The sequence below is a fragment of the Pseudorca crassidens genome, chromosome 1 (assembly GCF_039906515.1).
Source record: "Pseudorca crassidens isolate mPseCra1 chromosome 1, mPseCra1.hap1, whole genome shotgun sequence".
Classification (NCBI taxonomy): Eukaryota; Metazoa; Chordata; class Mammalia; order Artiodactyla; family Delphinidae; genus Pseudorca; species Pseudorca crassidens.
Genome location: NC_090296.1, coordinates 2,362,287 through 2,387,935, shown reverse-complemented (window position 1 = coordinate 2,387,935; position 25,649 = coordinate 2,362,287). Strand labels below are relative to the sequence as shown.

Here is a 25,649-nt window from a genome sequence, read left to right as displayed (position 1 = left end):
ACTCAAAGGACCACATTAGGAGAAACTGTTGAAAGCCTTTCTTTGCCTTTGTTTCCATTTACTGTAAAGATATATTCCCGATTCTAAGCAGTCTCCCATTGTAATCCAGACGTTTTTTCATTTAGCTGGCTCTTTGAAACCTAGAACATATTTATTTTCCCTTAAGGACAATTTTAGATCCCAAGTGGTAGTTAGAGTCTTAATTTTCAAAATATTATGCCATATTAAGGCCTTTTACTGTGCTCATTTTGCTACAGCTCATAAATGCCATTTATATATTGGGGCAACAAACAGGATATAGATTCCACCTCCTCATAGTAACCAGCACTCGGTTGCTGGGAAAGCTGTTCTCTTATAGGCCCTAGACACACACAGACACGGTACTTCTCTTCTTTTAGTTGTGTAACGTAAACATACAGAAAGTGTCAAGGTATCCACTGTCTTTAGTTCCTCTTCAAGGTATTCATTGTCTACATCCCTGGTGAACAGTACCTTGCAGTGAGGTGCCTGTGTTCTGCGCCTTCAGAATAGATTTCCTGCCGGACATTTCACTTCTGTGTGTTCGGATTCTGACTCCCCCGTTTCTCCAGTGCCGGGGTCAGGGATGTGCCAGGATCTCCATGTGTCTGGGGCCTTGAGTAGTGCTTGACACACGAGTTGGAAAATCCAAGTTACATGCAGCTCTGTTTTTAAGCTCCCACAATTTTTTTGTTTTTTTTAATATGACCAGTGTGTTTAGCTTTACTCAGATATATATCATTTTATTCATCAGTTTCATCTTAGACTTTCCTTTTTTTACCTTTTCTAATTTCTTAAGTAACTTTATTGAGGTATAATTTACATATATTAAATATACCCATTTTTATTGTCTTTCAATATTTTATGATATTTTCCCATAATATTCTGGCTTCTCTTATTATGGTGAGAGGTTACCTTTTGGTTCAGCTGTTCCTTGTCGGTAAATCTGCCTTTGCCTGGTTAACTTTCAGCCTCCTTCCTTGTCTTTGTCCTGTGGTTTGACTGCTGTGAATAGGTGTGGCAGTCTTTTCATTGATCTTGCTTGAGGCTCAGTGGACTCAGGGAGTCTGAATGGTGGTGGCTTGGGTGTTGCCCAGCAACCTTTCATCCAGTAGTATCCACTGATGCTCTCTCCTGAGTCATTGGTGCATTAGTGAGGTTCTGATTTTATCACTTGTTCTTATTATTCTCTGAGATTGTTCTATAAAGAGGAATTTTCCTTTTATTACCTTGCCTCTTTTCTCCTTATCTCTCTCTCTTTTCATGTCACAGTGGACTCATGGATTTTTTTTTTGTTTTAAATAGATTTTATTTTTTAGAGCAGTTTTAGGTTCAAGGCAAAATTGAGCAGAAAGTACAAACAGTTCCTGTGTACCCCCTCTCCTACAGATGCACAGCCTCCCCTCCTATCAAGTCTCCTACCAGAGTAGCACACATCATTATCACTCAGAGACTATAGTTTAGGGTTCACTCTTAACCCTAAAGATTCCTAGAAATCCTCTGTGCTTGAGCTGTTCATCCCTTCCTCCTCCATAACCTCTGGCAATCACTGACCTTTTACTGTCTCCATGGTTTTGCCTTTTCCAGAATGTCATAGAGTTGGAATCGTACATATTGCAGCTTTCAGATTGGCTTCTTTCACTTAGAAATAAGCGGTTAAAGTTCCTCCATGTCCTTTCAGGGCTTTTTAGTGCTGAATCATATTTCATCATCTGGATGCACCACAGTCTGTTTACCTGTTCACCTACTGAAGGACATCTTGGTTGCTTTCAAGTTTTGGCAATTGTGAATAAAGCCACTGTAAACATCCAAGTGCAGGTTTTTGTGTGGATGTAAGTTTTCATTTCATTTGAGTAAATACCAACGAGTGCATTTGTTAGATCATATGGTAAGAGTATGTTTAGTTTTGTAAGAAACCGCGAAATTGTGCTCCGAAGTGGCTGCACCGTTTTGCATTCCCACCAGCAATGAACAAGAGTTCCTGTTGCTCCACATCCTCACCAGCGTTTGGTGCTGTCAGTGTTCTGACAGTTCTAATAGGTATGCAGTGGTATCTTGTTTTAATTTGCATTTCCCTGATGACATATGTTGTGGAGCATCTTTTCATAGGTTTATTTGGCATCTGTGTGTCTTATTTGGTGATGTGTCTTTTCAGGGCTTTTGCCCATTTCTTACTTGGATTGTTCATATTCTTACTGTTGAGTTCTAAAAGCATTATATATATATTTAGGATAACAGGTCTTTTTATCATATACGTGTTTTGCAAATGCTTCCTCTTGGTCTGTGGTTTGTCTTCTCATTCTCTTGAGACTCATGGATTTTATTTATTTAAAGTGTCAAAGTTAATCAGTTTTATTTTTTTAACGGTCAGTTGTCCAAAATTTGGCCAGTGGGCGCCTTTGCTAAGTTGGCTCCTGTATTCTTTGATGTGACGTCCTTAGTTTTGGGGCATTTATTTGCTTTCTGGCACAGGGTGTTCCAAGCCATTCATCTTGTTCTTTCCCTGCACTAGACCAAGAATCATTTCTCCAAGGAACTGATTCTTGTAGTGAGGAGTGTTTTTAGAAAACAGGATTTGGATTCTAAATGTGCTCATTGCTACTGGGGTGTCTGTCGTTGCTTCTAAGTCTTTTCAGTGGCTGTAGCTGGAAATGTATTATTTATTTATTTTACTGAAGTATAGTTGATTTACAATGTTGTGTTAGTTCCAGGTGTACAGCAAAGGGATTCGTGTATATATATATATATTCTTTTTCAGATTCTTCTCAATTATAGGTTATATTCCACTGGAGTAATATTTCATTGTATATATATGTACCACATCTTCTTTATCTGTTCATCTGTCAGTGGACATTTAGGTTGTTTCCATGTCTTGGCTATTTGAGTAGTCTGCTGTGAACATAGGGGTGCATGTATCTTTTTGAGTTATAGTTTTGTCTGGATATATGCCCAGGAGTGGGATTGCTCTATCATATGGTAATTCTATTTTTAGTTATTGAAGGAACCTCCATACTCTTCTCCATAGTGGCTGCATCAACTTACATTCCCATTAACAGTGTAGGAGGGTTCCCTTTTCTCCACACCCTCTCCAGCATTTGTTATTTGTAGACTTTTTAATGATGGCCATTCTGACTGGTGTGAGGTGGTACCTCATTGTAGTTTTGACTTGCATTTCTCTAGTAATTAGCAATGTTGAACATTTTTTCACGTGCCTGTTGCCCATCTGTATGTCTTCTTTGGAAAAATGTCTATTTGGAAATGTCTATTTCTGCCCATTTTTTGTTTGTTTTTTGTTGTTGGTAATTTATTTTAACTGTCATACGTGAAATGATATTTAAACTCAAATTTAATATTGTTCTCTTCTTAGCTTTTCTTCTATATGTTTGTTACTGAACCAAACTCAGGTCTGCTCACCCACGTGCAGTAAAGCCAGTCTGCTGACACTGGCTGTGGTGAAGGGAAGCGCAGGGTTTACTGCAGGCGCCAAGCAAGGAGTCCAGGCAGCTGGTGCTCAAAAAGCCCGAACTCCTTGAAAGCCTTTAAAGGCTTTTAAAGACAGGGTGAGGGAGGGTTGTGGGGTGCCTGATCAGCTCGTGGACGCTCGTCTGATTGGTTGTTGATGAGGTAATCGCGAGTCAACATCCTCAGCCTTCTGGTTCCAACTGGTCTGGGGTCTACAGGCTTGTGGTCACCATGCAGTTAACTTCTTCCACCTGGTGGGGTTTCAGTATCTGCAAAACAGCTCAAAGGATGTGGCTCAGAATAGTACCTATTGCCCTTGAGGAGGAACTAAAGGTCCTTGACTTTGTTTAATGGCTAAACTATTATTATTTTGTCTTGCTTGACTGTTTTCCTTTGTTTCTGCATTTTTTCACTTCTCTGATTAAATTTGCTCTTTGGAACTCTCGGAAGGCCTAGGAGGCTAAAGTTTTTCTACAAATAAGAGGAAGGTGGAGGACATGGTGTGTGTGGGGGGTGGTTTCTGTCCTGGGAAGGCCCCATAGGGTCCTGCTTGATTACATTTTTAGTGCTTTTCTTAAACACCAAAACTTTTGGTTGCTAAAACATTATTTACTTATTTGTTTTCCCCCATAATATAATAAAAAATAGTTTAACAAGTAAATAGTGATAGTCCTTCTAAAACTAAACCTGTGAGTGAAGTATAAAACTGCTTTGCTGTTCCTTTTGTTCTTAGAATATATCCCACTGGATATACAGTCAGAGAGAGCTGTTTTCAAATATTACTTTAAATATTAATTCTCTCTGTTTGGTAATCAGTTTATTTTACACCTAGGTTCATTTGTTTATTAGTTGCCTATTTAAAACATTTTAAAGAACCCTATTTTAATTGATTATTTGCCATAATTTCCTTCCTTCCACTTTTTTGGTTTACTTTGTTACTGTTTTTTAACTAGTAAATTGATTGTTATTTTAGTTTCATCCTTTTATTTTATTGATAGAAGTATTTAATCCATGAATTTTTATTTGGTGACTTCTGTGATTGTATCCCATATGTTCTGATATATAGTGTTTTTGTTATTATTTTTGAGACAGTCTCAATTTTGGCTTATATTTCCCCTTTGACCCAAGAGAAATTTAAATTTTTTTGATAAAAGGGCCTTTAAGCACTTTTTACTACTAATGTCAAGTTTGATGGAATTGTTATCATAAAATATTATTTGTATTATTTTTGCTTCATGGAACTGAAGTGTTTGTTTTTCCTGTGATCTAGCACATGGTCAGTTGTCATGAATACTCTGCATGCCCCTGAAATGACAATTTTTATTATCAGAGTGAAAAGTTTGACATATGGTCATAAGTTGCACACTATCCATTATGTTGTTAGCTTTTTAAATTTATTTATTTTTTTAGAATTTTTTTTTGATGTGGACCATGTTTTAAAGTCTTTATTGAATTTGTTACAATACCGCTTCTGCTTTATGTTTTGGTTTTTTGGCCCCAAGGCATGTGGGATCTCAGCTCCCCGACCAGGGATCAAACCAACACCCCCTGCATTGGAAGGCGAAGTCTTAACCACTGGACCGCCAGGGAGGTCCCTAAATTTATTTTTTGACCTTTGGAATCGTTGTGGAATGAGACTGGTGTGTGAAGTCTCCTCTTATTAGTGTATTTCTGTTTCTGCCTTCATCATGTGTGGTTTCTGCTTTGTGAAGAGGGCTGCTCCAGTCTTTTGCCGCTAGATACTCATAACTGTCACAGTGTCGTGAACTATGGCCTTCTGCATTATACTGTGCCCTTCTTTGCCTTGCTTAATACTGTGGAGTCAGAATTCTACTTTGTCATATATCAAGATTGCAACTCTTGCTCTCTTTTGTTTGTCTTTACCTCTAAAATCTTTGCCATCCATTTGTTTTCATTTTCTGAATTGCTTAGTGTCTAAGTGTGAGTTTTGCGTGTAGCATAGAGTTGGTTTTGCTTTGTGAGCTACTTGAAAATCTTCTTCTTTTGCTCATTGGCTTCAGCCATCCAGGCTTACTGATGCATGACTCATGTGTTCAGCCTCAGATATGTCATATTTATTGCATGGTCCTTCCTTTTCTTTTTATGTTTTGAATTTTTTCTTGGTAGTTAGGGATGTTTATACTTTTGTTTTTGTGTTTACCTTTAATACCTTTATATAAGGCCCATATGTTACATAGGCTTCTTATATTTGTTTTTTTTCCAATTTTTTTAAACTGACATATAGTTGATTTACAATATTGTGTTTTAGGTATACAGCATATTGATTCAGTTTTATATATGTGTGTGTGTGTGTGTGTATGTATATATATACTTTTTCAGGTTCTTTTCCCTTATAGGTTATTAACAAAATATTGAGTATAGTTCCCTGTGCTGTACAGTAAGTCCTTGTTAGTTATCTTTTTTTTTGAATTTTATTTATTTTTTTATATAGCAGGTTCTTATTAGTCATCCATTTCATACACATCAGTGTATACATGTCCATCCTAATCTCCAAGTTCAGCACACGCCCCCGCCCTGCCCTCCCCCGCTGCTTTCCCCCCTTGGTGTCCATATGTTTGTTCTCTACATCTGTGTCTCTATTTCTGCCCTGCAGACCAGTTCATTGGTACCATTTTTCTAGGTTCCACATATATGTGTTAATATGCCATATTTGTTTTTCTCTTTCTAACTTACTTCACTCTGTATGACAGTCTCTAGATTCATCGACATCTCTACAAAGGACCCAATTTCATTCCTTTTTATGGCTGAGTAATATTCCATTGTATATATGTACCACATCTTTATCCACTCATCTGTCAATGGGCATTTAGGTTGCTTCCGTGACCTGACTATTGTAAATAGTGCTGCAGTGAACATTGGGGTGCATGTGCCTTTTTGAATTGTGGTTTTCTCTGGGTATATGCCCAGTAGTGGGATTGCTGGGTCATATGGTAATTCTGTTTTTAGTTTTTGAAGGAACCTCCATACTGTTCTCTGTAGTGGCTGTATCAATTTACATTCCCACCAACAGTGCAAGAGAATTCCCTTTTCTCCATACCCTCTCCAGCATTTGTTGTTTGTAGATTTTCTCATGATGCCCATTCTAACTGGTGTGAGGTGATACCTGATTGTAGTTTTGATTTGCATTTCTCTAATAATTAGTGATTTTAAACAGCTTTTCATGTGTGCCTTGGCCATCTGTATGTCCTCTTTGGAGAAATGTCTATTTAGTTCTTCTGCCCATTTTTTGATTGGGTTGTTAGTTTTTTTTAATATTGAGCTGCATGAGCTGTTTATATATTTTGGAGATTAATCCCTTGATTTGTTTGCAATATTTTTCCCCATTCTGAGGGTTGTCTTTTCGTTTTGTTTGTAGTTTCCTTTGCTTTGCAAAAGCTTTGAAAGATCCCATTTGTTTATTTTATTTTATTTATTATTATTATTATTTTTTTTGCGGTACGCGGGCCTCTCACTGCTGTGGCCTCTCCCGTTGCGGAGCACAGGCTCCAGGCGCGCAGGCTCAGTGGCCATGGCTCACGGGCCCAGCTGCTTTGTGGCATGTGGGATCTTCCCAGACTGGGGCACGAACCCGTGTCCCCTGCATCGGCAGGCGGACTCTCAACCACTGCGCCACCAGGGAAGCCCTGGTGTTAGGGAATGTTCTGATTTCATTCTTTTACATGTATCTGTCCAGTTTTCCCAGCACCACTTATTGAAGAGGCTGTCTTTTCTCCATTGTATATTCTTGGCTCCTTTATCAAAGATAAGGTGACCATATGTGTGTGGGTTTATCTCTGGACTTTCTATCCTGTTCCATTGATCTGTATTTCTGTTTTCCGTACCAGTTCCGTACTGTCTTGATTACTCTAGCTTTGTAGTATAGTCTGAAGTCCGGGAATCTGATTCCTCCAGCTCCATTTTTCTTTCTCAAGATTGCTTTGGCTCTTTGGCGTCTTTTGTGTTTCCATACAAATTGTGAAATTTTTTGTTCTAGTTCTGTGAAAAACACCATTGGTTGATTGATAGGGATTGCATTGAATCTGTAGATTGCTTTGGGTAGTAGAGTCATTTTCACAGTGTTGACTCTTCCAATCCAAGAACATGGTATATCTCTCCATCTGTTTGTATTGTCTTTCATTTCTTTCATCAGTGTCTTATAGTTTTCTGCCTACAGGTCTTTTCTCTCCTCAGGTAGGTTTATTCCTAGGTATTTTACTCTTTCTGTTGCAGTGGTAAATGGGAGTGTTTCCTTAATTTCTCCTTCAGATTTTTCATCATTAGTGTATAGGAATGCAAGAGATTTCTGTGCATTAATTTTGTATCCTGCTACTTTACCAAATTCATTGATGAGCTCTAGTAGTTTTCTGGTAGCATCTTTAGGATTCTCTATGTATAGTATCGTGTCTTCTGCAAACAGTGACAGTTTTACCTCTTCTTTTCCGATTTGGATTCCTTTTATTTCTTTTTTCTTCTGTGACTGCCGTGGCTAAAACTTCCAAAACTGTTTTGAAAAATAGTGGTGAGAGTGGGCCAGCCTGTCTTGTTCTGATCTTAGAGGAAATGGTTTCAGTTTTTCATCATTGAGAACGATGTTGGCTGTGGGTTTGTCATGTATGGCCTTTATTATGTTGAGGTAAGTTCCCTGTATGCCTACTTTCTGGAGGGTTTTTATCATAAATGGATGTTGAATTATGTCAAAAGTTTTTCCTGCATCTATTGAGATGATCATATGGTTTTTCTCCTTCAGTTTGTGAATACGGTGTATCACATTGATTTGCGTATATTGAAGAATCCTTGCATTCCTGGGATAAACCCCACTTGATCATGGTGTATGATCCTTCTAATGTGCTGTTGGATTCTGTTTGCTAGTATTTTGTTGAGGATTTTTGCATCTATGTTCATCAGTGATATAGTCCTGTAGTTTCCTTTTTTAATGACATCTTTGTCTGGTTTTGGCATCAGGGTGATGGTGGCCTCATAGAATGAGTTTGGGAGTGTTCCTCCCTCTGCTATATTTTGGAAGAGTTTGAGAAGGATGGGTGTTAGCTCTTCTCTAAATGTTTGATAGAATTCATCTGTGAAGCCATCTGGTCCTGGGCTTTTGTTTGTTGGAAGATTTTTAATCACAGTTTCAATTTCAGTGCTTGTGATTGGTCTGTTTATATTTTCTATTTCTTCCTGGTTCAGTCTCAGAAGTTTGTGCTCTTCTAAGAATTTGTCCATTTCTTGTAGGTTGTCCATTTTATTGGCATATAGGTGCTTGTAGTAATCTCTCATCATGATCCTTTGTATTTCTGCAGTGTCACTTGTCACTTCTCCTTTTTCATTTCTAATTTTATTGATTTGAGTCTTCTCTTTTTCTTTCTTGATGAGTCTGGCTAATGGTTTATCACTTTTGTTTATCTTCTCAAAGAACCAGCTTTTAGTTTTATTGATCTTTGCTATTGTTTCCTTCATTTCTTTTTCATTTATTTCTGATCTGATCTTTATGATTTCTTTCCTTCTGCTGACTTGGGGTTTTTTTTGTTCTTGTTTGTCTAATTGCTTTAGATGTAAGGTTAGGTTGTTTATTTGAGATGTTTCTTGTTTCTTGAGGTCGGATTGTATTGCTATAAACTTCCCTCTTAGAACTGCTCTTGCTGTGTACCATAGGTTTTGGGTTGTTGTGGTTTCATTGTCATTTGTTTCTAGGTAGTTTTTGATTTCCTCTTTGACTTCTTCAGTGATCTCTTGGTAATTTAGTAACGTATTGTTCAGCCTCCATGTGTTTGTATTTTTTATAGTTTTTTTCCTGTAATTGATATCTAGTCTCATAGCATTGTGGTCGGAAAAGACACTTGATATGATTTCCATTTTCTTAAATTTACCAAGGCTTGATTTGTGACCCAAGGTATGATCTATCCTGGAGAATGTTCGATGAGCACTTGAGAAGAAAGTGTATTCTGTTGTTTTGGGATGGAATGTCCTATAAATATCAATTAAGTCCATCTTGTCTAATGTGTCATTTAAAGCTTGTGTTTCCTTATTCATTTTCATTTTGTATGATCTGTCCATTGGTGAAAGAGGGGTGTTAAAGTCCCATACTGTTATGGTGTTACTGTTGATTTCCCCTTTTATGGCTCTTAGCATTTGCCTTACGTATTGAGATGCTCCTATGTTGGGTGCATAAATATTTACAATTGTTATATCTTCTTCTTGGATTGATCCCTTGATCATTATGTAGTATCCTTCTTTGTCTCTTGTAATAGTCTTTATTTTAAAGTCTATTTTGTCTGGGGCGTCCCTGGTGGCGCAGTGGTTGAGAGTCTGCCTGCCAATGCAGGGGACGTGGGTTCGTGCCCCGGTCCGGGAGGATCCCACATGCCGCGGAGTGGCTAGGTCCATGAGCCATGGCCGCTGAGCCTGCGCGTCCGGAGCCTATGCTCCACAACGGGAGAGGCCACAACAGTGAGAGGCCCGCGTACCACAAAAATAAAAAAATAAAAATAAAGTCTGTTGTGTCTGATATGAGAATCGCTACTCCGGCTTTCTTTTGGTTTCCATTTGCATGGAATACCTTTTTCCATCCCCTCACTTTCAGTCTGTATGTGTCTCTAGGTCTGAAGTGGGTCTCTCGTAGACAGCACGTATATATGGGTCTTGTTTTTGTATGCATTCAGCCAGTCTGTGTCTTTTGGTTGGAGCATTTAATCCATTTACATTTAAGGTAATTATCGATATGTATGTTCCTATTACCATTTTCTTACTTGTTTTGGGTTTGTTGTTTTAGGTCTTTTCCTTCTCTTGTGTTTCCTGCCTAGAGAAGTTCCTTTAGCAGTTGTTGTAAAGCTGGTTTGGTGGTGCTGAATTCTCTTAACTTTTGCTTGTCTGTAAAGGTTTTAATTTCTCCATCGAATGTGAATGAGATCCTTGCTGGGTAGAGTAATCTTGGTTGTAGGTTTTCTCCTTCATCACTTTAAATATGTCCTGCCAGTCCCTTCTGGCTTGCAGAGTTTCTGCTGAAAGATCAGCTGTTAACCTTATGGGGATTCCCTTGTATGTTATTTGTTGCTTTTCCCTTGCTGCTTTTAATATTTTTTCTTTGTATTTAATTTTTGATAGTTTGATTAATATGTGTCTTGTTGTGTTTCTCCTTGGATTTATCCTGTATGGGACTCTGTGCTTCCTGGACTTGATTGACTTTTCCCTTTCCTATGTTAGGGAAGTTTTCAACTATAATCTTTTCAGATATTTTCATAGACCCTTTCTTTTTGTCTTCTTCTTCTGGGACCCCTGTAATTCGAATGTTGTTGTGTTTAATGTTGTCCCAGAGGTCTCTCAGACTGTCCTCAATTCTTTTCCTTCTCTTTTCTTTATTCTGCCCTGTGGTAGTTATTTCCACTGTTTCATCTTCCAAGTCACTTACCCGTTCTTCTGCCTCAGTTATTCTGCTATTGATTCCTTCTAGAGAATTTTTAATTTCACTTATTTTGTTGTTCATCATTGTTTGCTCTTTAGTTCTTCTGTGTCCTTGCTAAACGTTTCTTGTATTTTCTCCATCCTGTTTTCAAGATTTTGGATCATCTTTACTGTCATTACTCTGAATTCTTTTTCAGGTAGACTGCCTATTTCCTCTTCATTTGTTTGGTCAGATGGGTTTTTACCTTACTCCTTCATCTGCTGAATATTTCTCTGTCTTCCCATTTTGTTTAACTTGCTGTGCTTGGGGTCTCCGTTTTGCAGACTGCCGGTTCGTAGTTCCCATTGTTTTCGGTGACTGCCCCCAGTAGGTGAGGTTGGTTCAGTGGGTTGTGTAGGCTTCCTGGTGGAGGGGACTAGCGCCTGTGTTCTGGTGGATGAGGCTGGATCTTGTCTTCCTTGTGGGCAGTGCTGCATCCGGTGGTGTTTTGAGGGGGGGGGTCTGTGAACTTAGTATGATTTTAGGCAGCCTCTCTGCTAATGGGTGGGGTTGTATTCCTGTCTTGCTAGTTGTTTGGCATGGGGCGTCCAGCACTGGAGCTTGCTGGCCGTTGGGTGGAGCTGGGTCTTAGCGTTGAGATGGAGATCTCTGGGAGAGCCCTCGCCAATTGATATTACCTGGGGCTGGGAGGTGTCTGGTGGTCCAGTGTCCTGAACTCGGCTCTTCCACCTCAGAGGCTCAGGCCTGACATCAGGCCAGAGTACCAAGACCCTGTCAGCCACATGGCTCAGACAAAAAGGGAGAAAAAAGGAAAGAAAAAAAAGTTTAAAAATTATTAAAATAATAAAAAAAAAGAAAAAAAAAGAGGGCAACCAAACCAGTAAACAAACCCACCAATGATAACAAGTGCTAAAAACTAAACTGAGATCAACACAAAAATCAGAAACAAATCAGTCGCAGAGAGCAAACCCCAAGTCTGCAGTTTCTCCCAAGTCCACTGCCTCAGTTTTGTGACGATTCGTTGTCTATTCAGGTATTCCATAGATGCAGGTACATCAAGTTGATTGTGGGGATTTAATCCACTGCTCCTGAGGCTGCTGGGAGAGATTTCCCTTTCTCTTCTTAGTTCGAACAGCTCCTGGGGTTCAGCTTTGGTTTCGGCCCCTCCTCTGCATGTAGGTTGCCCTCAGGCATCTGTTCCCGCCCAGACAGGAGGGGGTTAAAGCAGCGGCTGATTAGGGGACTATTGCTCACTCAGGCCGGGGGGAGGGGAGGGGTAAGGTGGTCATAATTGTAATGCGGGGCGAGCCTGCAGCAGCAGAGGCTGCTGTGATGTGGCAACAGCTTGGGGCGCGCCGTGTGTTCTCCCGGGGAAGTTGTCCCTGGATCACGGGACCCTGGCAGTGACAGGCTGCATAGACTCCCGGGGCAGGGGGTTGGGGGGTGGATAGTGACCTGCGCTTTTCACACTGGTTTTTTGGTGGCAGCAGCAGCAGCATTAGCGTTTCATGCCTGTTTCTGGGGTCCAAGCCGATAGCCGCGGCTCATGCCCATCTCTGGAGCTTGCTTAGGCGGTGCTCTGCCTTCTGTGGGTAGACAGGGAAGGAATCCCCTCTCTTGCGCACCCCGAAACAGTGGTCTCTTGCCTCTTAGGCAGGTCCAGACTTTTTCGCAGACTCCCTCCTGGCTAGCTGTGATACACTAGCCCTCTCAGGCTGTGTTCACGCAGCCAACCCCAGTCCTCTCCCTGGGATCTGACCTCCAAAGCTCGAGCCTCATCTCCCAGCCCCCATCTGCCCCTGGGCGGGTGAGCAGACAAGCCTCTCGGGCTGCTGAGTGCTGGTCGGCATGGATCCTCTGTGCAGGGAGATCTCCGCTTTGCCCTCTGCACCCTGTTGCTGCGCTCTTCTCCGTGGCTCCGAAGCTTCCCCCTGCCACTCCCCGTCTCCGCCAGTGAGGCGTCTTCCTAGCGTGTGGAAACTTTTCCTCCTTCACAGCTCCCTCCTAGAGGTGCAGGTCCTGTCCCTATTGTTTCTTCTGTCTCTGTTTTTTCTTTTTTCTTTTGCCCTACCCAGGTACATGGGGATTTTCTTGCGTTTTGGGAAGTCTGAGGTCTTCTGCCAGGGTTCAGTAGGTATTCTGTAAGAGGTGTTCCACATGTAGATGTATTTTTGATGTGGAAGGAAGGTGATCTGCATGTCTTACTCCTCTGCCATCTTGAAGGTCCCCAACAATTGATTTTTGTTTATTGATCTTATATTCTGCAACTTCATTGAACTCATTTATTAGTCCTAGGAGGATTCCTTAGGGTTTCTGTATATAAGATCATGTCATCTACTGAATAAAGATAGTTTTATTTCTTCTTTTCCAATCTGGAGGCCTTGTATTTCTTTTTCTTGCCTAACTGTCCTGGCTAGAACCTCCAGTACATTGTTGAAAAGAAGTGTCAAGTGTGGATGCCCTTGTCTTGTTACTGATCATAGGGGGAAAACATCCATCTTTCTCTGTTAGGTTATCATGTTTGCTGAGGGCTTTTTGTAGATGACCTTCATCAGGTTGAGAAAGTTCACTTCTATTTCTAGTTTGTTGAGTGTTCTTTTTTTTAAATTAATTAATTACTTTATTTATTTTTGGCTGCGTTGGATCTTTGTTACTGTGCGTGGGCTCTCTCTAGTTGCAGCGAGTGGGGGCTGTTCTTCGTTGCAGTGCGCGGGCTTCTCATTGTGGTAGCTTTTCTTGTTGTGGAGCGTGGGCTCTGGGTGCGTAGGCTTCAGTAGTTGTGGCTCGTGGGCTCTAGAGTGCAGGCTCAGTAGTTGTGGCACACGTGCTTAGTTCCTCCGCAGCATGTGGGGTCTTCCTGGACCAGGGCTCAAACCCATGTCCCCTGCATTGGCAGGTGGATTCTTAACCACTGTGCCACCAGGGATGTCCTGCTGAGCGTTTTTTAAATGAAAGCGTGTTAGATTTTGTTAGATGATTTTTGTCTATTGAGATAATCGTGATTTTAGTCTTTGTTGATTTTTTAGATGTTAAATCAACTTTGCATCCCTCGGATAAATCCCCCTTGGTCATGGTGTATACTTCTTTTTATATGTTGCTGGATTTGGTTTACTTAGTATTTTGTTGAGGATTTTTACATTCATATTCTTAAGGTATTGGTCTGTAGTTTTCTTATGTCTGTCTGGTTTTGGTATCAGGGTAATACTGGCCTCATAAAATGAGTTGGGAAATGTTCTGTTTTTTCGGAAGAGTTTGTGAAGAATTGGTATTACTTCTTTGAATGTTTTTTGGAATTCAGCTGTGAAGCCATTGGGGTCTGGGCTTTCTTTATGGGTAGTTTTAAAATTACTAATTCAGTCTTGTTGTTTGTTACAGCTCTATTCAGATTGTCTGTTTTTTCTTGGGTCAGTTTCAGTAGTTTGTGTCTTTTTAGGACTAGTAGTAATGTCTTCTCTTTCATTTCTCATTGTAGTATATGGACTCACTTTTTTTCTTTTGGTCAAACTAGGTAGATTTATCAATTTGTTGATCTTTTCAAAGAGCTAGGTTTTTGTTTTTCTGTTGTTTTTCTTTTTCTATTTCATTGATTTCCACTCTAATCTTTATTTTTTTCTTGGAACAGTCAAGAAACAACAATCCATGCTGTGCCTGGGAACAGTAACCGCAAAGAAAGAGGAGGGGGTGAGAGGGGTAAACTAGTAACTGCAGCTCCGTGGCTCTTTGTCCCCTGTTTGTTCTTGTCACGGTCTTACTGCCGAACTGAAGGGGCTGATTTCCTTGTTTCTTGTCTGTCTCTCTAGCTAGAATGTAAGCTCCAAAGAGTGGGGAGCTTGTCTGTCTTTCTGCTGTGCCTGCCTGCATGGAGGAGGGCCTGGCACAGGGGAGGGGCTCAAGGGTTTGTGGAGGAATGAAAGTTCTGACTTCGCACAACTTAAATATGTTGCTAGCAGCAGGGAGGCGACAGGACAGTTGGAGATCTTGGTCTATAAAAATGCTTTCTAATACTAGTTTGGATTCCTTAGAGTTGAAGTTTTGTTTGTAGTAGTTTTTCTAAATGTTTTGTATTTTGAGGTTCTGGATTACAGTAACTGAATTTCAGAGAAGACTTTTTTGGATAGTGAGTTTTTATGGGAGAAAGTAGTCAAGAGGCTTGGGGTCCCTTGGGTGATCCTGGGGCTTTGGACAGTGTCTCACGTCATGGGGCCTCTGTGTTTACTTATGTAGAAGGAAAATTATACTCGATGACCTAGATGTAAGAACCTTTCAGGGTCAGAAGCCATAATATGAGGATTCTGGAAAAACAGTGGCTACTTAGCCTTGATTAATACTTGTGCACTTCACATTTTAACAGGACCAAGACCTGGTCGGGCACCCCATTTGTGTCAGAGCGGAGCAGTGTGTTGGTGTTTTTGCCAGGTGAGTGTCATTCTTCCGTGATCTAGAATCTGCGCTGGGTGGAGACTAGTTTGTGTCTCGCACATATTGTGAAAAATGGTATTTGTAGTGCGGGTTTATTCTTTATAGACTCTGGGAATGTGAATAAATGTGATTTTTGGTTTGACTTCTTACTATAACCTTTGTGTTGCTAAAACGTTCATAATGAACAGTTTAACTTTTTGAGGGCAGTCTGACCCCCTTCAGAAAAAATTGGCTATGTTAATTTTGCTATTTCATACATATGGTTATAAATGTGAAGTAATTGTCATTGATCTGTATTTAAAGCTTATTTAATAACAATATCATTATTGTAATACCATGAAAATCATCAGGGTAGCCCTCGAGTTCCTTTTTCTTCAGTATTTGACAAAATAATCTCTTAAGATACTTAAAGATTAATTTTTGTTAAATTGTACTTTTTCAAAATGTTGATTTTTTAATCAAGTGGTATAGCTTTACGAAACCTTACGACAATAATTCATGTATTCTTTGCTGTTGGAAGGTAATATGTAGAACATATGAGTATTTGTGCTAATTGTGGTGGAGAACAAAAAGCATGAATAAAGTAACCTTTTACTTTGGAATGCAGCATGGGAGTTTAGAACTTTGGTCATGCTTTGCTTCGGTTGGTACGGATTAGTTTTATATCCAGGAAACAAGCATTAGCTGACAGTGGTATGGAGTTGCATTTGTCCCAATAAATAGTTGTCAGTGATTGCTGTGTGCATAATATGGTATCAAGGAAGAAATGACCAAAGTAGAGTCAGGGCAGTACTATCTTAACACCTGATGTGAAATAAATGCTTTCTAACTGCTAAACATTGCCTGAATAAAATATGTATAAATGATATTTTACAGTTTTTGTTGTTTTTCTTTTATGTGTTTAAGTGAGTTCATTTGACAGTACATTTATTTCATTAATTGATCTTTGGGGAATGGTTCTGTGTTAGTTTTTTTAGGGCTACTGTAACAAAGTGCTATAAACCAGAAGGCTTAGAACAAGAGAAGTTTATTCTTTCACTCTGCTGGAGACTAGAAGTTCAAAATCAAGGTGTCAGCAGGGCCCTGCTCCCTCTGAGGCTCTGGGTAGAATCCTTCCTTGACTCTTCCCAGCTTCTCTCGGCCGTCAGTCTTTGGCCCTCCTTGGCTTGTGGCTGCGATACTTCTATCTCTGCCTTGATCGTCACGTGGCGTTTTCTGTGCGGGTGTCTTCTTATGAGGACACCAGTCCTATTGGAATAAAGGCCTATTTTTCTCCACTGTGACCTCATCTTAACTAATTATATCTGCAATCATGCTTTATTTACAAATATGAACCTTATGAAAAAAATTTAAAACATCTCTGTGACGAAGACTTTTTAAATATTATTTTTTGGTTGTAAAATTTTGCATAATCAAAGTAGGACATTTGGAAAACCAGTGGGGGGAAGAGAGGAATGTAAAATTACTCATCTCCTATGGCCAGCACTCACAGGCAGTCATTGCTGTGGAAAGGAAAACATAGAAAGAATATGGTTTTTCTCATATTTTTGAGTTAGTGGTAGTCAGTGTCATTATGCATTTTTCACTTGTAATTCTGATATATTTAGGTGAAGAGGATAAAAAAAGTCAGATAAAATGAATTGGTAGAGCCGTATTTATAAAAGATGTCATCTTAACTTAAAGGTTGTTTTCTAGAAATAAATACAAATCTTTTTTTCCCCCTCCACTTTTTTTCTTCCCTAGGTCTGGGTGAAATAAACTATATGCATGAACTTCTCACAAACATGGTTCATAAAAGGTGTGTTTAAAATGATACTGTTGTATTTTTACTTGTAAAGCATTGTATTGTTTCTAGCTTAAATAATTTTAATGATCTCAATGAGTAGTTATTCATTTTCGTGTATATCTAGTCTTTATGGATATTTTATTTCATTTACTTCTTTCTTAGGTTACAGGTCTATCCACTCCATTCAAGTGTGACTTTGGAAGAACAGAATAACGTGTTTTTAAGTCCAGTGCCTGGGTACAGAAAGGTAGGACAGCTGGGAGACCAGTTCTGAGCACTTAGGTACATTTTCCTTAGAGACTCTGCTAATGAGAAGTGCTGACATTCCAGCTGTTTGTCCGATATGTTCTGTAGCTGGTGGTTGGTCACCTAAACAAGCACTTGCCTGATGAGCCAAGTATGTTATTTCATTTTGTCTGTATTTTTTAAGTCAGTTTGCTAAGGTTTTTTATTTCCTCTGCCTCAGGACCTTGTTTCTAGTGGATTTCAGCGCCTCTTACCCCCAGCAGTTCTCTAACTGTGGGACTGTTCTCTTGTCCCTGGCACTGCGCTGGAGGTTTTGGTTAGAACCCACATTCTTAGTCCTGGTTTAAGAGTATTTCTTTAATTTTCTTTTTTATGTGTGAATGATGGGATTGTCTTATCACAACCCTTCTAGTGCTGCTTGAGATCATCAGGGACTCCAGACATGCAGCCCAGCCCCCTTGATTCCAGTGAGAAGGTTCTGCATCTCTAGGGGCAGCCTAGACCTTGCATGGCAACTCAGGGCTCTTATGTACTGCAGACCTTCCTGGGAACTTTAGCCTGGTTGTGCTCTGTGCCCCTGGGTAATTCCAAGACCCCCTGAAGCTATCATATCTGAGGTCAGGGAGAGCTGTCTTTGCCCTGTTTCTTGCCTGCTGCTTTTATGAACCTTCTGTGTTGCATGGGCCTGGTTTTCTGTACATCAGGGGCTTCCACTGGACCCCTGGAATGATTCCACCAGGAAAAGGCTGTACCTTAACATTGAGGTGTAGGGGTTAAGAGTATGCGTGGGGAGTTGGACAGGTGACATGGGTCTCTGTCCCCTGTAGGTGTGTGCCTCTGAGCACATCGCTTCTCAGACTTAATTTTACTGTTGGAAAGTAGAGTCGATAACATTTACCTTGCAGAGCTGTTAGGAAGGTTAATTATAATAATATATGTCCGTACTTAAACTGTGGTAGTGCTGCAGTGCCTGACACGAAGTAGGTGTCCAGTGATTGGATGCTGGTGCTACAGGTAATAGCTAATATTTATGAGCACTTGGCTCACGCCTGGAGCAGTTCTAAGCATTTCACGTTTATTAACTCAAGTAATAGGGAAGATATTATTGTTATCTCCATTTTATAGATGAGAAAACTGAGGTTAAGTAGTCCAGGGTCCAACGCTGGGGTAGAGCAGAGCTGGGATTCAGAGCAGGTTTGGCTGCTGAGCCTGCACTGCACTGACTCCTCCTCGTGCCCCGCCCCCAGGACCCTTGACTAACTGTGACTTCTGTATAAAATAGAAAAAATGGCTAATTGCAAAATTTGAGCCCAGTGCCTAATGATTTCCTGTATATAGTGAGCATGTCAGATTCTTTTTTTGATGTTTGATAGGTCATTCTGTCTACCAACATTGCGGAGAGTTCTGTCACGGTTCCAGACGTCAAATATGGTGAGATCCTGCTGTTCTCCTCACAAAGTAAACCATAGTATTTGTAGCCTGTGTGTCCCTCAGGAGTTGTTCTTCCCCATCTCTTCCCCTGTTCTGGAGGAGAGAATGTAGGAAAGTGGGTTCCGAAGTTCCTCCTGTACTTCTCTCTCCCCCGCCCTCCTCTGAGCTCACGTGTCCGTTCAGCCGGGCAGCCTCTGCGGCGCAGCTACTAACACACACAGGAAGCGATCGGGGGCGTCCCCGGGGCGCCGTGGGCAGTAGGAGAGCTTTGGGGCTGCCCCTGCTGGACATAGTGACTGGAGGGAGGGGCCTGAGCCCGCCCCGTTGCTGCAGGTTGTTGAGAAAGACACCACGTCACCTCAGGGTGAGGCCACTCATAGTCTGGTCTCCCACGTGTGTGTCCTTGATGACGCTGTGAGGTTGCGTTAATTCATGTTCGGGAGCCTGACGCTTGCCGGGCGCTGTTGGTGGTGGTGGGCAGGCGTACGGGGCGAGTGAGGCGTGTTGTCTTCTGGTGGGAGAGCCAGGCAGTTAGCAGGGGGAGAAATAGGTGCAATTTCAGGTCGAGGTAGACGTTATGTAGGGAAATAAATCAAAAAAAGGGATTACAGTTAATTGGGTAACTGACCTTTTAGATGGGGCGATGTGGGAACACCTCTGTGAGGACGTGATAGCTGAGGAAGGCGTGACTTGGGTGAGGAGTGAGAGTGGAAGGAGGGGTCACGGAGGGTCGGCGCCGAGGCACTGGGGGTCGTGAAGCCAGACGGCGCTCCTGAGGTGGTTTCTGTGACGGGCGGGCGGGGAGCCGGGGCAGCGGCCGGAGCGCTGGCGGGCCGGGAGAACGTGTGTGCCAGGCTGCGCGGGGCCCGGAGGCGCAGAGGGCGCGTGGGAGCCGGCCGTGGGGGCGGGGCGAGGCACCTGGTGGGCGGCTTGGCTCCCATCCTGGGGAGGAGGCCGATGTGGGCGGAGGGGTGCTGCCGAGGGGGCGCAGGGTCCTCTGATGGCCTCTGCGTTCCCCGTGAGCCAGAGGCCAGGCCTCAGCTGAAAGCGAGCAGGACAGGAAGTGCCGGAGGTGTGAGGAGGCTGGATGGACGGGGCAGCCTGAGTCCCGAGGGCCGCTGGCAACCGGGAGCTTAAAGGGCGCCGTCAGCCTACAGCCCGCTTTGTTTCTCTTCTTCCCTCTCCCGCCACTTGGGCTGCGCGGTGTAGGTGGAGAGCTGTGATCAGCAGGCCTGGGGTCGAGTCAGCTGAGCAGAGCAGGGTGACAGGAGGCCAGGGGTCAAGGCAGATGTGTGGAGCGGTCACAGTGGGGGCTGGGAGCCCGTGGCTTGGTCAGGAGGGAAGGAAGGTCATTAGGCGGAGGGGCAGGGACAGTTAGCAGCAGGCCCTGACGTGCACAGCTGGCAGGTCCGTTTGTAGGGATTAAGGGTAGGGTTACAGGCCGGGGAGTGGGGGGGGTGGGAGGGGAGGAAAGCGGTCTGGTGCCAGGGAAAGATGCTTGCGATTGAGATTGAGTGGGGGTCAGGTAGGGCGGTGGGAAAGAGATGCTGAGACAGGTGGGAGATGGGGTCTCGAAACCGAGGGCCTCGGCGCTGCCAGCACCGTTTTTATGGGAATGGAGATCCCCAAACGCTACGGCGGGCGGAGTGTTCAAGAGCGCTGGGGAGCCAGCAAGGAGGGCTGGTGGTGGCGGCGCAGTCAGTGAGCAGGAGGTTGCTGAGGAGGCAAGCGGCGCTGAGGAGCAGGCCGAGGCCGAGGCGGGCGGGGGGACAGGAGCCAGCACCGCCCCACCAGCTGCCTGCTCTCCTCCCAGGGGCTGGGAGCGGGACACTGCAGCACAGAGATGCTGAGAGCGGCTGTCCCCCCCCCCGGCCCCCGCCCCGCCAGCGCGCACACGGGATTGGGACCTGGCAGTCCCCCACTTTACCTGTGCTTCTGCGCAGCCCTTTGAGGCCGGCCTGTCGCTGCAGCCCGCGTAGGCTCGTATTATGACGTGTGGGCTCTTACAGGGCATATGTTCTTTCTGCCCAGACTCCCAGGACTTAGAAGAAAGAATGGGACCCCGGCCTCCCCGTCCTAGGCAGTCGGGAATGGCCGGTGCGTTTCCAGAGGCTTCTGTGTGTACACTAATTCTAAAGGCTGTGTGTTTCGTAAATTGTCTTATCGCTATGCACTGTGATTGTTACACAGTTATTTTTTGCTAGCCTGGTGTTTACATTCTCTTTCTTAAATGACAGTTATAGATTTCTGTTTGACTAGAACTCTGGTTTGTGATGAAGATACGAACTACCAGAGCCTGCGATTGAGCTGGGCCTCTAAAACCAGTTGTGATCAGAGAAAAGGTAAGGCATTTGTGTTCCAGCACAATAATAGGAGTTGGTGGCGCATTCGGGTGTCTTCTTGAATTTTTTGCTTTTTGTACCTTTAGTCTTATTCAGAGATTTCCTTTATTGGAACTGGTTTTAAGTTCTAAGCAACAGCATTTCATACTGTCAGGCTCTCTGTTCAAATCCACGATCCTCCTCGTGTCCATTGAAGTAGGTAAGAGCCTTTGCACATACTGGATGAGAGTCCTGTCATCTTTCACAGTGACTAGTTACGGAAGCCGTGCGGGTCACTTGTTAATTGCTGCTAGTCCTTCCTCTGACTTCTCTCCAAGTTTTCATCCTTCTGGGATGATTTTTTCCTGAGCTGAGCTGGCTCCACGGAGGGGTCAGCCTTTTCTGCGAGTGCACATGGTGTATTGCTGGGGAGACGAGGGTGTGGAGTCGTTTGTCGGGGCCAGGATGTCGGGGGGTGGGGGGGGCTTTGGCCACAGTGGCCGTGCAGTTGCCTGCAGGGAGTGGCCCCAGGGCACAGCCTTCTCGCCATGGACTGAGACGTAGCTTGTGCTTTATGAGAGAGCCTTCAGGGAGGACAGCTGAAGGACTGCTCCAAGAATACCTGTTGGGTTGGGTCATAAAGCTACCACATCAAAAAACAGAATAGAGGCCACATTTACTGAATGCTCGCCACAGGCCAGGCACGAGTCTAAGTGTTTTCCGTGTACTTACGCATTTACCCCTCATTCCCCCAGTGAGGTAGCGCGCTGTTAACACCCCGACTTCTCAGTGATGCAGCCGACACACAGAAGGAGTAGCCTGCTCGGGTTACCCTGGGAAGTGCTGGGACCGAGACTAGGACCCAGACGTATGGCTACAGCCCGCAACTTTAACCATGTTGTCGTGTTACCTCTCTTGAAATGGCTTACCTGGAGAGGGATTAAGAGAGAATGATTAAGGGACTTCCCTGGTGGCGCAGTGGTTAAGAATCCGCCTGCCAGTGCAAGGGACGTGGGTTTGAGCCCTGATCCCACAGGCCGCGGAGCAACTAAACTCATGTGCCACAACTACTGAGCCTGCGCTCTAGAGCCCGTGAGCCACAACTACTGAGTCTGCGTGCCACAACTACTGAAGCCCGCACGCCTAGAGCCCGTGCTTCGCAACAAGAGAAGACACTGCAATGAGAAACCCACGCACCGCAATGAAGAGTAGCCCCCGCTCGCCGCAACTAAAGCCCACGTGCAGCAATGAAGACCCAACACAGCCCCAAAAATTAATTAATTAATTAATTTTAAAAAACGAGAATGATTAAGGAGTCACTGAAATATGGTCATAGAGAGCTTCTCATCACCTTGGGAAAAGCTTATGTATTGTTATAATCATCTCAACCCCCACCCCCGCCAGAAAAACCCAGAACGTAAAACTATGCTTAGAAGAAGTGATTAGAAATATTGTTGGCCAAAAAGTTCGTTTGGTTTTTGCCGTAAGGTGTAATGGAAAAAAGCCAACCCAATAGATACACAAAAATGTTTAAATTGATTATTTTTGGGTCAGTCTTGAGATTATAGGAATTGTATCCTTTGTCTTTTTGTATGTTCAAAATTTCTATGATTAGAAAATTTTTCCCATACAGGAAGTTGCAAAAAATAGTACATAGAGTCCCTTGAACCCTAGCCCCAGCATCTCAGCTTGTCAGTGGCGACACCTCCTACCCCGGTGCAGCGTCAGCCCAGGCAGCTGATGTCAGCACAGGGCTGGACCGCGGGCCATAGTCAGTCGCCCAGGTTCACACTGTGCAGACTTCTCTCCAGTTGATCCCATGTGTAGCCACCGCCATGGTCAGGACACAGAACTGTTCCAGCTGCCTTGAAGGAGCTGCCTGGTGCTGCATCTCTAGTCACACTGTCCCCTGCCACTCTCTGCCGACCTCGAACCCCTTCTTCATAGCCATAGCTGTGGCCTTTCAAGGACATTATTTAGGTGGAATCATACCGCATGTAACCTTTTAAGATTGGCTTTCTTCACTTGCTGTAGTGTCCTTAAGCTCCATCCAAGTTGCTGCATGTGTCAAAAGTTTCCTTTTTATTGCTGAATAATATTCCATTGTATTTTGAAAATTAGTAAAGGGAAACCTCTCTAAAATGGAGGGGGAGGTCAGAAGGGGGCGCTCTTGTTCGGTACCACCTGAAGTACCACTGGAGCTCAATTACGGGAAGAATTGTCAACTTCAGATGCCAATAAGAACCAGCAACAGGAAAGAAGTATCAGTTATAGGCCCCAACAGGAAAAACTGTGCCTTGCATCTCCCACAAGAAGTCATCTGCCCCAGCAACTCGGCCAGTGAGAAACCGTCCCCACCCTGAACTCTCACTTTTCTCCAGTGGACTTTTGTTCAAAATAACCCCTCCCAGCTTCCTCCTTTTTCTCTATAAAATAATGTTCCTCTTCTTTATATGGGACTTGCCTGTGGTTTTTGCCTTAGCTTGCTTGTCCCAAATTGCAATTCTCTGCTATTTCTGAATAAACCCATTTTGCTGGTAAAATTACTGTTTTTATTTATTTATTTTGAATATTTATTTATTTGGCTGCACCGGGTCTTAGTTGCGGTACTCGGCATCTTTTAGTTGCGGCACTTGGGATCTTTTAGTTGTGGCATGCAGGATCTAGTTCCCTGACCAGGGATCGAACCCAGGCCCCCTGCATTGGGAGCGTGGAGTCTTAACCACTGGACCACCAGGGAAGTCCCAATTACTATTTTATTTTTAAGGTCAACAGTACCATTCACCTGTTGAGGGACATTTGAGCTGTTTGTAGGTCTTGGCGATTACAAATAAAGCTACTGTGAATATTGATGTACAAGTTTTTGTGTGGACATAAAATTGCATTTCTCTGGGATAAAAGCTCAGGAGTGCAATTACTGGGTGGTATGGGAAGTATATGTTTACTTTTATAAGAAACTGCCCCAAACTATCTCCATGGTGGCTGTACCATTTTACAGTTGTACCAGCAATGTGTGAGGTCTGTTTTTTTCACATCCTTGGCAGCATTTGGTATACCACTATTTTTTATTCTAGCCGTTCTGAAAGGTACATAATAATGTCTCATTGCAATTCTAATTTGCGTCTCCTTGATGCTCATGAGCTTAAATGTCTTTTCTTGTGCTTATTTGTCTTCTGTGTCTCTTCAGTGAAATGTCTGTTCAAGTCTTTGGCCCGTTTTCTAACTGGATTGTTTGTATTTTTATTGTTGAGTGTTGGGAGTTCTTTATATTATATATACTAGATAGAGTCCTTTATTAGATAGATGGTTTCTAAATATTTCACCCAGTCTATATTTTGTCTTTTAATCCTCTTAACAGGGTATTTCATAGAGAAGAAGTTTTAAATTTTGGTGTGGTCTGATTCATCAGTGTCTCATTTTGTGGATCATGCCTCTGGTGTCATGTGTAAAGCTCTTCATCTAGCCCTAGGTTGCAAAGATTTTTCTCCTGTGTTTTCTTCTAGACATTTCGTAGGTATGTTTTGCATTTGTATCTGTGATCCATTTGCATTAACTTTTGTAGATGGTGTGAGGTTTGCTTATGGATGCCCAGTTGTTCCTGCACCACTGTTCTCCTCCCATTGAAGGCTTCTGTACCTTTGTGAAACGTCGCTTGGGTGTACTTTTCTGGGTGTATTTCTGATTCTTCATTACGTTCTATTATCTGTGTGTTTTTCTCTCTACCAATACCACATTGTCTTGATCACTGTATAGTAAGACTTATCACGAAACAGGTGGATTCCTCCCACTTTATTCTTCATTTTCAGAATTGTTTTAGCTATTCTACTTTGCCTTTCCATGTTGACTTTAGAATAATCTTGTCTATATTCACACACAAAAAAGCCTCCTGTGATTTTTTTTTTTTTTTTAGCCTCCTGTGATTTTGCTAGGAATTGTGTTAACCTGTACATCAGTTTGTGGAGAATTGATATATTTGCTCTGATGAAGCTGCGTATCCCTGAACATAGTGTGTCTCCCTTTATTTAGGTCGTCTTTGTTTTGTTTAATCAGCATTTTGTTATTTTCAGCATACAGATCCCTGTATATGTTTTGCTAGATTTACACCTAAGTATTCAGTTTAATTTGGAGGGATTATAATGATTGTGATGGCGTTTTAATTCCGGTTTTCACATGTTCATTTCTAGTGTATAGAAATGTGATTGATTTTTGTGTGTTGGTATTGTGCCCTGTGACTTGCTGATTTCACCGATTAGTTCTAGGAGTTGATTTTGGTTTTGTCATTACCTTGGGATTTTCCATTTAGACAGTCCTGTCATTTGAAGATACGGCGGGTAGATGGTGGCGCAGGCAGCAGTCTGGACTCTGCACTCAGTCTCCTGTGGCAGGACAGGTGGGTGGGGGCAGAAGGGGATGGGGGTCCAGGCTCCACAGGTAGGGAAGGAAAGCTCCTCCCTGGGCTGCCCTGTTTTTTAAAAGCTGAGTATTTGTGAAGGATCCCCCCTCCCCACCTATCTCCTGTCTCTCAGATTTTATTGTGTTTGGGGATAAAGGAGTTTCCATTGCACAA

The 25,649-nt window shown here is 42.8% G+C and overlaps 1 protein-coding gene across 2 annotated transcripts in view; it reads left to right on the top strand.

Annotated features, from left to right (window-relative positions):
• The window catches only part of TDRD9 (tudor domain containing 9), a 107,249-nt gene that overhangs the window by 40,927 nt on the left and 40,673 nt on the right, over positions 1–25,649 (top strand). For both annotated transcript variants that reach the window (XM_067732488.1, XM_067732578.1), the window contains exons 12-16: positions 15,231–15,295; positions 17,042–17,096; positions 17,247–17,331; positions 18,704–18,761; positions 20,999–21,103. In XM_067732488.1, coding sequence (XP_067588589.1) covers positions 15,231–15,295; positions 17,042–17,096; positions 17,247–17,331; positions 18,704–18,761; positions 20,999–21,103 — 368 coding nt within the window. The remainder of the gene's footprint in view (positions 1–15,230; positions 15,296–17,041; positions 17,097–17,246; positions 17,332–18,703; positions 18,762–20,998; positions 21,104–25,649) is intronic.